Source organism: Elaeis guineensis, chromosome 10, assembly GCF_000442705.2.
Source record: "Elaeis guineensis isolate ETL-2024a chromosome 10, EG11, whole genome shotgun sequence".
In the NCBI taxonomy this organism is placed as follows: Eukaryota; Viridiplantae; Streptophyta; class Magnoliopsida; order Arecales; family Arecaceae; genus Elaeis; species Elaeis guineensis.
Genome location: NC_026002.2, coordinates 85,486,591 through 85,503,562, shown reverse-complemented (window position 1 = coordinate 85,503,562; position 16,972 = coordinate 85,486,591). Strand labels below are relative to the sequence as shown.

At 38.4% G+C, this 16,972-nt stretch overlaps 1 protein-coding gene and 1 long non-coding RNA gene across 7 annotated transcripts in view; one reads left to right on the top strand and one right to left on the bottom strand.

The window, feature by feature from the left end:
* The window catches only part of LOC105035208 (uncharacterized), a 39,979-nt gene extending 27,337 nt beyond the window's left edge, over positions 1-12,642 (top strand). For all 6 annotated transcript variants that reach the window (XR_012135117.1, XR_012135118.1, XR_012135116.1 and 3 more), the window contains one exon: positions 11,990-12,642. This is a non-coding gene — a long non-coding RNA (uncharacterized lncRNA). The remainder of the gene's footprint in view (positions 1-11,989) is intronic.
* Positions 12,643-13,185: 543 nt separating this feature from the next.
* Positions 13,186-16,492, bottom strand: LOC105035209 (uncharacterized). Its single transcript, XM_010910669.3, has 5 exons — positions 16,006-16,492; positions 15,058-15,097; positions 14,807-14,967; positions 14,220-14,708; positions 13,186-13,724 (listed from the first exon to the last, which is right to left on the bottom strand). The coding sequence occupies exons 1-5, from the start codon at positions 16,267-16,269 to the stop codon at positions 13,455-13,457; spliced, it is 1,224 nt and encodes a 407-aa protein (XP_010908971.1). The 5' UTR covers positions 16,270-16,492; the 3' UTR covers positions 13,186-13,454.
* Between the last annotated feature and the right edge of the window lie 480 nt (positions 16,493-16,972).

Genomic DNA, 16,972 nt, shown 5'->3' with positions numbered 1-16,972 from the left:
TCGAGCTGACTCTGTCAGCAATCGAGCCGACTCTGGCATGGTACGGGTTCAACAATTTAGCATGGCACACAGCCAAGCCAACTCGAGATGGATTCGAGCCAGCTCTCTCAGGATGACAGAAGGCTGTTTTTGGATTCTGATAGCCGAGCTAGTCCGAAGATTATCCGAGCCAGCTCTGTTAGAAAAATAGAAAATCGATTTCTGGTGGATGCTGTTGAGCCAGCTTAAAGTCAAGTCAAGCCGACTCGAAGATAGCCTCAACGACTAGTTTTTAGATGTGATTTTTTCGATCTGTCAAAGCTTCCAATGGCTATTTTTTGCCCCCAACGGTCAGAAACGGCTAGTTTTAAGCTCTATTCACTTCAAACTTGATGGGAATGCTCAATATATAAAATGAAGAAAGAGGAGCATTTAAAATAGAACTGTTCCATTGAAAAAAAGAGGATTTTCTGAATTTCAAACATTCAAAAAAGCTCATCCACTCCCATCTAAATTTTTCTTGATTCTTGAGAGCATTGAAGAATCATTGAATAGCATTAATTCCAAGCATTCAAGAAGATAACAACTGAGCTACATCGACAACAAAACCTGCTCAACTAAGGAGCTGTATTTGTTGTAATTTTTCTGTTTCTCACTGTTTACTATAATTAGTTTCAGCAGGGGCTGAAACTAAGGGAAATGTTCAATCCACCCCTGAAATTGGATTATGTGGCTTTGGTTAAGGCGTGTAAAGGTTATAGTTGGTAAATCAAAGGAAAAATCAACTGGGTTTGTGGATAGTGAGTTCGGTTAAGACTATCCAACTGTAATCTTGAAGGATTATAGTAAAATTTTCAAGATTCTTACTTGGAGAGTGGATGTAGGTGCTGGATGTGCACCAAACCACTATAAAAATCCTCTTGTCCTTGTGTGTGTGCTTGCTTTCTTTATTCTTTCATTCATATATTGCATCTACTGCATAATTATATTAAAGGCATAATAGTTAATTCAGTACATACTTGTTTTAAGTTTTAAAAACTCAATTCACCCTCCCTCTTGGGTTGTTTGTCTGGGCAACAGAAATGCCAGTTGGTAAATTATTTTTAGATGCTATGCTCAGGGCACTTTCTAATAATCACTTAAATAAAAAAAAGGAAGAAATTGAATATGCGGCCGGGTTCTTCATAATCTATCACTTGGGAGATGTTGTGCACTATATAATATACCCAAAATAGGTACAAAACAGGACTTTGGTGAACTGCTGAGGGCAAAATAGGCATTTGGCCTTGGAAATCCCTGCTCCCCAGGAATTGCAGAAAAAATTGGATTTGCTCTCATTCTGGGTTGATGTACGTTTAGCAACACTGTTGTGGGTTGGTTCTTAATTTGCATAGCTATGTTCATTCATGTTGAGTAAACCTGCAGTAAAAGGTGGGGTTGCTGAACTTCTTTTTTGTACCAGAGAATGTCCTTGATTTTCTCTTTTGTTAATTTTTTTTTCAATGCCATAAGAAGATATGGAGGCTGGGGTTCATTTGAAACAAGGTGTATCAGATGTATCAAGTGCTGTGCATATAATGCTGTACTCCAGGGCCTCTTCTGATGTTTGTACTTGTCCCTGAAGTTGCTCTTAATATAATGCTGTACTTGCCCCTGGATCATCATGAGAGCCTTGTAACTCTCTAAATGATCAATTGGATCGGTAGAGCCGTCATATGGCTCCACATGTGGCATTTTGAATCGAGATACGAAAAGAAGAGGGAGATCATCGTGAATGATGAACAGCATGATGAGAATGTCGAGAAAATGGTTGCTCGACTCGATGAGAACGTTGAGACGGTTGTTGTTTTGGAGATGAAGAGGGAGAGTGTCGTGGAGGACAGCGACTGTACTTGGATGACATTGAATGCGCCACTAGCTCCTCTGCCAGCGGTTGCTGCTGTTGCTGTGTTTGTTGTTGTTGGAGACTGTGTACCGCCTCTGTTAACACCTTCATTTGCTGCATTAAAGCAGCAATTTATGCGTCTGTAGTGACTACAGAACGTGAAGAGCTGGGCTCTGCCATTGGAGGTGGGGGAGGGAGATCTTTTTGATGGGAAGATTACCTCGCGGATCTTGTAGAGTTGTTTTGAGCTCTGATTTTTGCCATGATTTCTCGTATTTTCTTCCTACCTGGTGCGCCAATCTATTGCGGCCAATCCTCTATTGTGTCCGTCGCCGGTGAAGAGCACCTACAAAATAAAGTCCGCACTGATTGAAATTGTGTCCGGCGGAGATTTTTCGATAAATGTTTAGAGAGGTAGATTATCAGCTCAAAAGAGTGTCTTACCAAATGCTGTTCATTTACTTTTTTTTATAGACGAGTTGTTGGTAACCATTTGTAACGGTTAGACATGTGGATCCCGCTTATTTCAGTATTATGTGATTGTGGGATGGGTAGTTATACCCACCACTGATCATGTTCTAGCTATTATGCACTTTCTGCGCTGGTAGTTTCTGGTATGCCGACTCTATGTCGGTTGTCTGAATATGTCGACTATATGTCGGTAATTGTGAAAGTCCGAATGACTATCGGTCGGCAATTCTGATATGCCGATGATCATCGGTACGAAGTCAGTTGAGTCGTCATAGTCGAAGTTTGCCAGAAAGGTTGAGAATAGCTGACTGTTGATCGGCTAACCAATTGATAGTCGGCGGTTCGTGCTTATCAGGCCGATTGAAAGTTGGAATCGGGGGAGTCAGCTGAATTGTCCCAACATCTAGTATGAAAGATTATAAGCAACACACTTTAATGAACACCAAGTTAGAGCAACATAATAAATTAGAACATTCATACCTTGAGATGGCAATGGAAATTTTAATGCATCTCGTGTGATTGCATCAAAGAAAACTCTAGAATCATTTGCGGTTCCCTCCCATCTAGTGTACACAAATGTGAACAACACGTCAAAAGAGCAGGCTGCCATTACATTTTGAGTTACATGCACTTTACGTCCTTGATAGCTATTTTGCTTAGGAGTTGGAACTTACACTCGATGTGAGTGCCATCTGTGGCATCTATACACTTCTACAAAAATTGGCATAAGTTAAGAGCAATGTAAGACAATTAAAATGAGTATGTTATAAGAAAAATGTGTAATTTATCATACGAGCCACACCAAACAATTAAAATAAGTGTATTCTAAGAAAAAGGTCATTTATCATGTGAGTCATACCTTAAAGTATAGATATCCATTTGGATTGTTTTGAATCTCAGGTGGGACTTCCCCATTATAATGAGGACGTATGATAAGTGTCCCCAACGTACACACAGCTTTTAATATCTTTTTGAACCATTCGTGTACAGTTTGAGGTGAGTGTTGGAATCTTTCGGCAACCATACAAAAATGATGGCTCTGTGCAATAACTAGTAGGAACATACCAACACCTTCTTCAACATATCTCCGTCTCTCAAAGCATTAACCAACAATGATCGTAATTGATGACACAATGCTTTGAACACATATAGCATCAGTCGAAAACTTTCAAAGCATCTCTTTGGATGCATGTTCATAAGCTCAAGTATGTATTCTCGGCCTTGCAAGATAGATGTCCTGCAAAGTTGGCGAGACATCCTATCTTGATAATTCTTCATTAAACTAAGCATTCTAATGTCCTCCAGATCTTCATCAATTTCATCATCTCCATCACTATCTCCATCCTCAAGATACTCATGAATATCAATATCATCCATCCTATACAATCATCATACAGGAGATGTTAACAATAAATAACCCCAAACCATATGGCATGACATGTAATATGAAGGATAATTAATCATAAATCATAGATAATTTCATACAATATCAATGAAAATTAAACATAAAGCATAGATAATGTCATAGGATAGTGTTATCCAACACCAACAACCACAAATACACAAATCATGGTACTAAACAACAATTAAAGTAAAAACATAAGACTAGCCCTATCGTAATGTCATCCAACACGAACAGCTGAAACACAAAACATAGACAAATATAAATCTACTACTGTCCTAAATGCAACTCATGGATTAGGAAAAGTGTCAGATAGCTTAGTGATGAATCTCTTCTTCTTCTCAGTATCCAGCCTAATGAACATTTCCCTTCACATAGGATCCCTGAGGTATGGAAGAGTCTTTCAAGTAATCATCTTGCTCAATCCCCTCCAGGAATCCAGTGCATCCATGCATGCACCAATGGAATAAGGATCACTAACAAATGAAGTCTGATTGGTGCATCCCTTTTCCTTCTCCAACCTAATCTTTGACTTCTCAAGCCTAGCCATATTCAACTCATTTCTGACGCTCAGTGACGCCGACCAATCTTGAAGAGATTTATCAAATTGGGACGTCTTTCCTTTCTTCTTATTGCTTTTTCCAGTGACCTTTGCTTTCCAAGGCTTTTTCTCTTCATACCTGGAGACTCGTCAGAGCTCTCAAGATCAACAGTTTGTTTCCCACCATCCTTAGTAGAGTGTCTTCCACTAACTTTCACATGCAGACCTCCCTCTATGAACTCTTCCTCTAATTCCATTTCTTCATCAGAATTAGGTGGTAACTCTATGGATGCATGGCGAAGTTGTCTGGTGGCAGTGGACTTGTTGAATATCTCGCCCAATAGTTCATAATGCTCACCTCCTTCTTCCTAAATTGTTTGAACTCATGGTTTCTTTGCATGTTAATATCGTTTATGATATCATCAATCATCAAACTACCTAACCAAGAGACACAAATACAATCCAACTAAAAATAAGAGTAATTACCTTAATAAACTCCTGCCATATTTCTTCATTTGCGTTCACTTTGTTAGTGGATATGTCCCAAGTGACACCAGTTTTGGCAAGTAGCAGTGAGAATTGTAAATGCTGTCTCTTCAATCGTTGATACTTCCCCTTCAATGATTAAACACCATATGAGGTCCCTGTTTTCTCCTTAAGTTCTTTATCTGAGTCATTCCAATCACTGGGAGAAAACTTGCTAGGATCCAATTGTTTGTTTTTTACCCAATCATATAATATTGTAATAAAAGCATATTCATTGTCAGTAGGCCATTCTTGTAGTGTGGTATGCCTTGATTTCCCACCCATCTATTAAAAAAAACAAAATCAATTTTACACCCATAAGCCTATACAAATATTTCAAAACAAGTATTGAAAATACAATTAGACAAGCAAGTAATTGGCTACTCTTATAAGATTTAATTAAGATTTGGAAACTTAGACAAGTCCTACGAAATTATTTTATAGCAAAGAAGTTACACTCGTAATATGCATTTGCCTATCCTATTCCACACAGTTTTTTATGAATCTAAATGGCAAGATAAATAAATATAGATTCCATAAACAGAGATACCAGTATCACAAAGCTAATATCTTAGATCTATTTTTCCTACATTCAAAAGTAGAAGTTCCATCAAACTGTAGTTTATGAATAATGGAAGAAGGACCACACCAATAAACACCACACCTCAAATATAATACTAGCATTAGTTCTTTCCTATTGTTTATGTGCATCACAAATATCAGCATTTCCATTCAAAGATAGAATCCAAGCAGTAGCGTGCATTAACTATCAATAATTGTGACTGAATTAATAACTAAGAACCCACAATTTTATTCAACAGTTATGAACTTTCAACCTAAGCATATAATTAATAATTTTTTTTGGCAAGGATATAATTAATAACTTACCTAGTTAACATACTAGGTGCCACCTCTTAGAAGTTACCCGCATGAGGACACCTAGCTCACTTACGTGACCATGCTCATGGCTTTACGCCATGCATTTCATTCTAGTCTTCCACTTTCACCGTCCAAGAGATGTTGGACAGAATAGAAATACACACACCCACTCACAACAAAGCAAACTCGCAGAACCCACCCACTCACACACACAGAAAATTGTAAGCAAACACATATACACCCACACCCATAGAGGCATAGAGTTGTTTGTGACAAAGACGAAGTAACAGTGAGACAGAGAGAGACAAAGTAACGATGAGAGAGAGAATGGGAGAGAGAGAGACATACAGCTTAATGCCTAAGACAGTGGATTGCTGTGAGGAAGTTTTGAGAGCTCAAAATGGGAGAGGGAGAGAGAGTGAGAGGAGGCCGCCGATCTACTTTGAGAGCTAAAAAAATGAGAGAGAGAGAGACAGAGAGAGGAGGCAGTGATCTATTCTCTAGGATTCTTTGGGGTGTTTTTCTCTCTTCTCAAAATGCTAAGCAGGCACTCAGGACTCTAAAGCAACTCCCAATTCACAAGGGAAGAAGTGTTCAAATTCATCAATGTAATATTTTTCATCATTGTTCTTCATCGCTTTGGAAATTTGGACATTTTAGCTATCCCTAATAGATTTTGAAACAAATAGAATCAATCCGTGGCAGGGCAAGTTCATCAATTTGAAAGTTAATTACTAATTTTTGGCAATAGTTCCTTACAATGATGGATTCGGGAATTTTGCTTTTTGGGGTCAATACAAAAAAAGAAGCAGAGGAGCTGCAAGGAAGAAAGAAGAAAGAAAAAATAATAATAAAATATTATTTTTTAAAAAATAAAATATAGAAAAAAGTTAATATGTAATATCTTAAATATCTTTTATAATAAAATATTATAAAGAAGCACCATAATAGAATCCTAGATATTATTACATGTTAAAATTATAATGGCTAATCAAAAATTATTCTAATCATATATATTTGATGAGTGAAAAAAAAGGAGAAGATAGAAAAAAAACTAAAAGAATGTTACAAAAAAAAAGCTAAAAAAGAGACATACCTAATTCAGATTGAGAATATAGACGAACATATAGTTATCTATTGTATTTGGATTGATTAGGATATAAAAAATAAATTGATATGGGATTTAAATGTAAGGGGTGGATGGATGGGGACCCTAGGGTTGGGGTGGGGCATTAAAAGATAAATAGAAAAGTAATAAATAAAAAAAGAGAAAGAATGAGAGAGGAGGAGAAGTCCAAGTGGAATGAGAGAGGAAGAGAGGTGGGATATGTGAGTCATTAAAGAGAAACAGAATATAGGTCATAATTACTTTTTTTATCTTTTAATGTGTTCCTTTTAGGGTATAAAAAATAAATTGATGTGGGGTTTAAATATAAGAGGTGGATGAATGGGGTTGGATCGGGATATTAAAAGATAAATAAAGAAGTAATTAATAAAGAAAGAGAGAGAAGGGGAGAAAGGAAGAGAGGTCAAATTGGTGCGAGAGAGGGAGAGAGGAAGAAAGAGATAGGATATGTGAGTCATTAAAGAGAGAATATAGGTCATAATCACTTTTTTGATGTGGTTTTTGTTATCCTTCAAAATTTTATATAAGATATGGAGTCATTTCATAAAATTAATGGGATCAATTTTGGCTTTTCCACTAATATATATATTTATATGTCTAATGTTATGGGATCAATTTTGACTTTTCCTACTAGTCAATATAACTTTTCCTACTAGTATATACACATGGGATCAATTTTTTTTGTGGGGTCAATTGACCCCACATTTTCTCAAATACATCCGCCATCGGTTCCTTACCTTCTCAAAGTGTATGGATGTTCCTTTAATCAAGGTTTTAAATCCTGTGGTGGATGAGGCTATTTTAGTTTTTTCATGGAACGAGATGTGCCGCCGTCCCGTCTCGATACTTAGGACAGAGGATGTCCCAAGGCATTTTGATCGAGATGCTGGGATGCTAACAGAACGGTCCTATCCCGACATATGGGATGGTACCCGACTCGATGTCGCACAGGACGTCCTACTGAGACCTGAATCCTTGTCTTTAATATCTTTTTTGTGTGACAACAAGTATAAGGCACAAGCCTTGTCTTCATGTTTTGATGTTTAATGTATAACTCATCTACTAATTAAGCTTGGTGGCAATGCCGGTGTTTGTATTACATATATATAAACAAATAGGTTTGACAAATTGTACATTAGGATTTTCTTCAAGGACGACCAAGTATGCATGTATGCATGTTTCCAACAGAATAGTTAATTGAAAAATACAATGCAACAAAGCAATTAACGAAGTGGTGACTCTAAAAGTAAAGGAGATCTATCTTTGAAATTGTTTTCAAAAAGAAGCCAATCCAGTTTATTCAAAGTGGTTATTCATGTGTGCTTGATAATCGCACATAATAAACTTCCATCACCTATCAATGCAAGCAAACCTTATTGCATTCTTGTATTATCATTCTCATCGAGATCATTATCCTTAACTTTGACCTACCACCAATTATAGCTCTTACTCATATGACATTACAACTTGATGTATGTTCAAGAGCAAAGATCATTGATAATTTCAAGAGCAGAATACTTTTCCAATAAAATGTCTTTAGTTTTAGGTTAAAATCAATTCTTTTTTTGTGTTATTCCTTTCTTGTGGAAGAACATTTTTTAAAAAAGAGGTTTTTGTAAGTGGTAAACACCATGAAATTGTGTTGGATTGACAACCCAAACAAGACATCATTTTGTTGGCCTTTGAGGCATAGACATGGATATGTATATAAATAAGACACGATATGGATACCAACATGGCATATCTGAAGAATGTAGGATGCAAGAAGTCTAGAATACAATAGTGACTAATTATGTGTTATTTACATGTGTAAGAAAGGTATTCTTGTATTATCATTTTCATTGAGAACATTATCCTTAACTTTGAGCTACCATGAAGTATAGCTATTACTTGTATGAAATTACAACTTGATGTATGTTCAAGAGCAAAGATCATTGATAATTTGAAGAGCAGAATGCTTTTCCAACAAAATGAGTCTTTAGTTCTTAGGTTGAAATAATTTCTTTTTTGTGTTAATTCCTTTCTTGTGGAAGAAGATTTTTTAAAAAGGAGGTTTTGGGAAGCGGTAAACACTGTGAAATTGTGTTGGATTGACAACCCAAATGAGACATCATTTTGTAGGCCTTTGAGGCATAGACATGGATATGTGATATAAATAAAAGAGGATATGGATACCAATATGGCATATCTTAAGAATGTAGGATGCAAGAAGGCTAGAATACAATAGTGACTAAATATGTATTATTTACACATGCAAGGAAGGTATCCAAAATGCACAACAGGCTATCAAAATAGCATGCTCCATACTTTATGTTAATGTTTTAAGTACTGATCTATACATAAAGGCTTGCTTTATACAATAGAATTAACATCATAAATTTATCATCTAGTCATCATCCAAATCCATAGATCCGAATCCATACTCCATTCTTTTGTATCAATATCACAAACTCTAAAACTATACCATTTCATTGAAGGTTAACATCTATAAAAAAGAAAAAAACCCTCTCCCTCATTCCTAGAGGTATCTGAAGTCACTTAAGCATATCTAGGAAGCTTTTTTAAATTTGAAACATAAGACACTTAATGTAAGTATTGATTGCATTTACTGGAACTATTTGGTTTGCTCCAATATTTGACATATATTGGAGTTGAGGCATGTTATAGTAGAGCTCGACTTTTGGTATCCATGTATTATAAGTGTTGAAGGTCTTGACATTTGATGATACATCTACTGGTCACCATGGGGTACTCAGATGCAAGGATTATACGAATGTTATCCTAGTTAATTTGCCATAATATGCAAACAGCATGTGGTATAAATAGCATCCTTTCTATTTTATAGGAAAATAGAAGTTGGCATGTCATGAAGAACCTTCATCCTGTGCCTCAAGAATTTGAAGGAGATTTTCTTGATTGTTTTGTATCTCACAGAAAGATTTGATTCTTGAATTAATTTTTTTGTTGGCCAAATTCCTTTCTTTAGAGTATGACATGCAATAGAGAGTCACAACCTTGCAGCCTGGGGAGTTATGTTGTCCTAAAATTCATCAAATTAATTGCTTCGTTTAAGACAAAAAAATGTGGAGAGTGTAGACTTCACCTAACCTTTTATGTCCATCATATTTTTTATTATCGTTTATGTGTTTTCCTATTCAGTGCATAAACAGGTTACAGATAATTCGGAAAAATTTTTGTGATAAGGAAGAAGCCAAGTCGACAGACTTGACTAGAAATTGTTTGGAGGGCAAAACATGTTACAGTTGATGCAGGTGATAGATTTTCTGGAAGGTGATGCAGCAAGTTCTATCATACATTGTTAGAATGTTCTACACTGTGCAGCATGCGATGAGAATTTGGCCAGAACTTTTGCAGGATTTTATTATGGGGGCTAGAAAATGTAGAAACTTATCTTTACATGCAAAATTTTTGTTCACATCACACATAGCTAGTTATTGAATTTATTTCAGTTTAAGAGAGAATTCTATCATTAAACATAATTACTATCTAAACAAGTTGAGAATTAAGATGTGAATGTTCTAGTATCAGTGTCTAAATTCTATATAATCTGAGCTGGGCTGGGAAAGAGATTAGTTGTTTTTATCATCACTTGTTTCAGATATTTATGCTTTCTGAATCCCCTTTTCTTGCAGTGGATTTAAGAAAAATGATACTTCTTAGCAAATCAGATTTCATGAAGTAGGTACTCTTGTTTTCATTGACGTGAGTCTGATGCTAAGCAACCTTCCCTGCCATTGCTTCTGGAAGTCTTCTGTAGATGTCTTAACACTAATACAGAAGTATTGAAGATTATGTAGTCATTGTATGGGATAGTCTGATGATGAGCACTTTAAAGCACTAGTTATAACAGAGTATGCTGGAAGAGCATGTTATGGTTAGGATGATGAAGGTTATAGGATCTCCATGATTATTAGTGGAATGATGTAGTAGAAAAGGTCACATAGGTCCATGGTAGTAGGTAGACATAAATATAATTAAAAGAAATCTTGTAGAATAAGGCAATCAGGGTTGAATGGAAGAGCAACCCTTCATGGAGTGGTGGAGAAATATGGGAAAGGAATGTTGTCCTGAATATTCCAAAGTCTGTATCCGTAGGAGCTTAGCAAAATAGAGATCTGATCCTATTTGAAAAGAGATCACTAACAAGGAGCAACATAGTGCCTGTGACTTACCTAGGCCATACAAGAACCAATCTATTTTTCAACTTAACAATTTGTTTGATAAATTATTTTCATATTCATGTTATCAGCCATTCTTAGATGTTTGAAGGATTGTTATTTATACTGTGCTAAAAGGGGATACTTTTGAATTTTGGATATTTTGAATTTCAGATACATTTCATGAATATTTTTTATGTCAAATTTTGTTCCGAAGTAGTTCTTTTCACTCTGAGTTTGTTCTCTCTCTCTCTCTCTCTATCCATCCAGCTGCTTTTCTCATCCTCTTGAAATCAGTCCTCTATTATTGGAAAAGGAAAGACAGCATCCACCATGTGGAAATATAATGTGATTTCATGATTATCTTTGCCGATCTGTTTTCCAATCCTGGCAAATCTTGCTTCTCCTTTTTGTTGTGACCCTTGAATGCAGGCTCACTATACAAATTGTGTATGCATGCATGTATATATTGACACACACACACATGTATGTGTCTTCATTAACTCCAAATGCCAACTATTTCTCTTATTGCAAGAGGGGTACTATCAGAGGATCCATTTCCTATTTTGGAAGAGCCGCCAAACTTGCTATCCTCCTCTAGCTTGGCCACTTGATCATGAAAGAGAGTAGATGAAACATGATCTGACGTTGTGACTTGCTAGCTATATCTAGTTATCTACTCATCCAGGTGTCATCTATTAAGAGGCCTGCGATCATTTGAACTTCATTGGGAAAGGAGGTTCCTGACTTGTTAATAGTTCAAAATGCTCATTCTACATTCTATATCTCCCTTTAATTTTTTTAACATATAAAATCTACCATGTTCTCAAAGTTCTTGCACTTTTATTGCCTTCACATTATCATACAAGTGCATTATTATTATACTATTGCATTATGCCGTTTTTAAGTTTTTGTGCAAAATGAATTGATCTTATAAAATGATTATACAGTTACTATTTCATGAATTTTGGTCTAACATGCATCGCATCTATTTTGCTTTCAGTTACAAGTTACAACAGTTGATCTCTTCTGATCAGGTTGCCACCGTCTCTTCCAATAGTTCTCCAAGGAAGAGATGATGCAAGGGTTACAGAACCTACCATATTCTCAATATGATAAACATGTCAATCAAATCTTCTAACCAGCGGGTGAGAGACTACACCCTCTTGCTTTTCTCGCTGGAGTGGTTTGAAGGCCCATAGGCAATTTATGTTTGTCCAACTATCATAGCTCGTGCATCTTGCCTTAGTTCAAAGCATTCTAAATTCAACGGGGAACTTCTGCTTGGGAGTTCTATATTTTCAGAGTTTGTTTTCTTGATTGGCCAAACAATCTGCAACACAGTTTATGTGGAAGCATACTCAGCCATGACGGACGTGCATCTTGACGTATGGAATTTCCTGCACAGATCAACCATAAGATCTAACAATTTCAAGAGTCAGGCAGACACAATTATGTCTTCAACGACCCAAAATAGATAACCAAATTATTTTCTCCCAAGGACCCTTGCGACCACGGAAGCTCTTTTTTATTGTCACTATATTTAAAATATGCTTAGTGAAGGGGGTATTTGATGTAACTATCGTGTAAAGCACCTTGTTTCTTGATGTTGAGCCTGAAAAATGACTTCTGTAATACAGAGATTGTGTCAATAAATGAGGATTATTATTTTTTCAAACCAGATGTTTGTGGAGTTATCTGTGTGCTGGGATTTGCAGCGAAGTTTGGTACTCTAGGATTTGCACTGATAGAATATCTAGCTTACAGATTGTGCCATGCCCCTTAGCTGGCGACATCATGCTGCGTATAAAAGATAGCCTGATGTGGTTCTTTCCACGTAAATTTACCAGAACAGCCGCCTTGATTCCTGTCAAATAACACGGTTCATGCCAAAAGCAGGCTAACATGAACACAATTTTAATCAGGTTGATAAGTTATGACCACGCCAAATTGGCTACTCAGAATGGCACTGTGTTAGGTTGCAGAAGACTGGGTTGAGCACACATTGAGACATATCATACTGCTTGCTGGGCGAATAATCTCTTCAATTAGATTGGTGCGGTGATATTAATTGCAACAAACGTGAGCTCATGAAATGTATGGCACAGAGCATCTTTGCGGTCCGTATTTGACACATCTCAAGATAGGACAAACACTTATTGATGCATCCCTTTGCTTCAAATGACCAAACAAAGGATATAAAGTTTGCTCATAGCAATGAAAAATATCATTACATGCAGGTCAAGAACTACCATACAACAGTTCATACACAAATCCACAGCCATATTACATGGTACCGTCAGCTGCATGCTACAAAAATCTGCAAGCCATGACAGGAAAATGAACAAAGTAACATACAGCTGAAAGAAGTACGCGATGAAAGCACGGGATTGAAAAGCTCCCGTTTTTACCTGCACGAAGCCATCCTGAAATGTGGAGAAAGATGAAATTGAATCTATGCTTGGATGTCAAGCACTTTCAGTTGGATTTATATTGAAACCCAGATTCAGAAGAAGCTGGTGCAGTGTTCTCCTGCCCCACTGGATGTCGTTCCTTATGACACCAGCTGTTGATTGAGAGTTTGATCCTTCTAGATGAAGTTTTTCCTCGGAGAAATCACCACCATAGCTCTGTGTTTCTTCAGAATCATTACCACTAGAGGTTTCTGGCAGTATTGAGGATTCTTCATCAAGCAGGTTTCCTTCGGGTATGTCAGGTTTCCTTTCCTCCCCAGATAACTAAACCAATAACAAATGTGAATTAAGAATTAAGAGGAAAAAAAAATGAAACATGGGAAGAATTATTTGCTAAATTTGTATTTTCCATTTTCCATGATCATCGATAGAAGTTAAAATGATTATCATCATAGTCATATTTCTTATAGTTGCCGCATTATTCTCTGTTACGGTCATACATATAACAATTCACCAAATCATTGGTTTCCTGTGATGGCACAATATCGCAGATAGCTGTTTATTTATCGCACTGCATTGCACTAACACACACACCATCCTCCATTATAGATCTGAATCGCGTATTGCAAACAAATTATAACATCGGGCGATCAAAAGGTGATGCATCCAATTTATTAGCAGGATAAGAGAAGCGGAATACAAGGCTCTCAATTTTTAGAAGAAGAAAGCTGGACTGAAAAGTAAGGCGGAAGAACCTAACATGAACTCCGCGTTGGTTATAGAAAGAAAATCAAGATCCACACCTTATCAGACATTTACCTGCGATGGGTTGCAGACCTCAGCTTCATTGAATGCAAGCAAAGCATCGGAAACCATCCCACCAGTCATTGCATCTTTAGGAAAAACTGAAGCTGTCTCTGCAACAGGAAGAGGCGCCAAGCCAGGGACCAGAATTCTATCCGCTTCGTAGCTGTTCTGTTTCTTCGCATCACCCATGCCTTCTGAGAGATTCTCGTCGGTCAAGCATCCTTGGATCTCTGTAGCATCACTCTTCTGCAGATGGGTCTCAGCAGTTACATCTCTACTATCGCCGGCTGCAGGCTTCCCCTCCATGACGATTGATTCCTCTGTCAGAATGGCTAGCAGTTCCTCCTCATTCTCTACATTGTCCCAGTCCGGTGAAACAACAATAGTCTCCGTAGTTTCCCATATCTTCAAGATTCTGTCAGGGCCAGGCTGCCAAGTGATCTCCCCTGCCAAGCCTCGTCGAATAAACTTGAACTGAATTGCTTTCCCGACAGGTACATCCTGGTTCACAATATGAGGCCGACAGTCGGTGATCAATTTACAAAATATATCACGTATGTTTAAAATGCCCGCACGCGCGAGAGATGCAGCGGTCTCACCAGCTGAGCCGTCCAGACATGGCCATCAGACCATTCCAAAGGAATGGCCTTGGACGGGTCCCACAGACCAAACATGGGATCGTCGCCGACAAGAAGAAATTGCTCACCGAACAGGCATTCCTTCCGCAGAAGGAATTTCACGCGCGCGGTCTGCAGATGAACTGAGAAGCAGCAGGTATTAGGCAAATGGTAGGTATGGTCGAAGACAAAGAAAAGCTAAAAGAAAGACAGAAAGAAATATCCGGACTCACTTCCGGTCTGAATCTGACCATCACTAGTTTCCTCCTCTGCCTGCATTCAGTAATTCTATTGTTAAGGTCCCACAAAATCTAGTCTGGCAAACAAATCTGAACGCCGCAATTTCTTCTTCCTCAATTGGATCTCAAATACATGACCGTCCAAGCGAGTGATTTCATTATACTAATAGTAGTTCATACTTACAAATGAAGACATCACATCAGAGATACAACAGAGCAAGACACATCCCACCAGTCGAAGATGAAAGGAATGAATAGAATCTAACGTATATATATATATATATACACACACACACACACACACACACACAAATAAAGAAAAATGGAATGACGAATACGTGGTGCAGTGTTCCATCTAAAGAAAAAAAAAAGAAATACGGCGACAGAAAAATAAGTTCAGAGACCAGAATTACTCGAAACCGCAGCAGCTATTCTAGGATTGTGGATAAGCTTCCTGAACCGCAGAGGAACAAGACTAGAAGTGGCGTAAAGGTGCGACCCGGTAACAAAAAACGTCAATAATGAAATCAAGAGACAACTTACAGAATAAAGCGTATAAAATGTCATGAATAGGTTACAACAGCACCAAAAGCCCTCCAACTCAAGCATTAAAGAATCGCCAAGCGATGCCGCATATGGGGTAAATTAACGTTGCCGCACGATTTCAGATGTTACAACGCCGAAACCAGAGAAGAAGAAGAAGAAGCATGGCACTCCGAAGAAGCCCAGAGTCGTCGAACAGGGCAAAACAAAAGGAAATGCACGAAGGTGAATCAAATGGACGAGTAGGACAGAAGCACGGGGTTAAAATGATCGATAGAGTGATGACGGGGCATTGAGTACGAACGTGGAAAATGAAAAGCCTAAGTAGAAGAAGAAATGGAAACCCTAGGTAGAAGAAGAAAGCGGACACGTTCAGAACAGAAAGGGGAGAGAGCATACCTCGGGCGCAGCTGTGGATGCGGTAAGGGAAGAAGCAGAAGAGGAGACAGGAGCCCATAGGAGCGATTTCCTGTCAACAAAGATGAAGAGGCTGAAGGCGGGCTTTCTCGGAGGTTGGACCGCTCGGATCCAGGAGGCGTTGAAAGAGGAGGAAGAGAAAGCACTCGCAGTCTTCGTAGCTCTTCTCCTGCTGCTGCAAAGATCCGCAAGGAACATACTCCTGCCGTCGTTGGAGAGGCCAAGCCTCTTCAGAGCAGCTTCCATTTTGACCGATCGCACCTCCTCCTGCCTCCCCCCTCTCTCTTTCTCTCTCCCCCTCTCTATACTGTGGCTGGCTGGGGACTGGGGACTGGACGAGAAACTGCCTCTCTCTCTCTCTCTCTGGGTCTCGGTTTCTCCCCTTCTCTCCTCCCCACAAGCTCCGCTTATGATTCTGTATGGATGGGGTCGGATGTGGACGGGTCGCTTTCTAGTTTTTGTTTTTTTTTTTTTTGGGTTGATTTATATGATCGATGGTTCCCTGTGGCCACGACGGAGCTCCTTTAAATACTGCGAGGCAGGGCCATCCCTTATAGGGCGCGGGATACCGCCGCGTGGAGGAAGGGAAGGTCGCGATGTGGGTGCTCGCTTTAGGCGCCACGACGTGTTACGGTGGCAACTTTTAAAACGCCCAGATCGTAAAAACCGCAGATCCGGCCTGCAGCTGACGCGGATCGTGTGCCATGTGGCAAGAAGGAGGGAGGGGAAGGGAAGGGGCAAAAAAAGAATGGGCCAGCGCGTGGTGAGTTGGTGGATGGTGAGCTATGCATGTGAATAGCAAATGCTCTCGTCAGTTTATCACGGACTCAACCTTTAGAAAAATTCAACACATATATGGTACCCTAACATCATCTGCACAGTAAAGTAGTCCATGCATTCCGACGGTGGAAAATCAAAGTCGCAAACAAGACAATAAACAGAATGCATA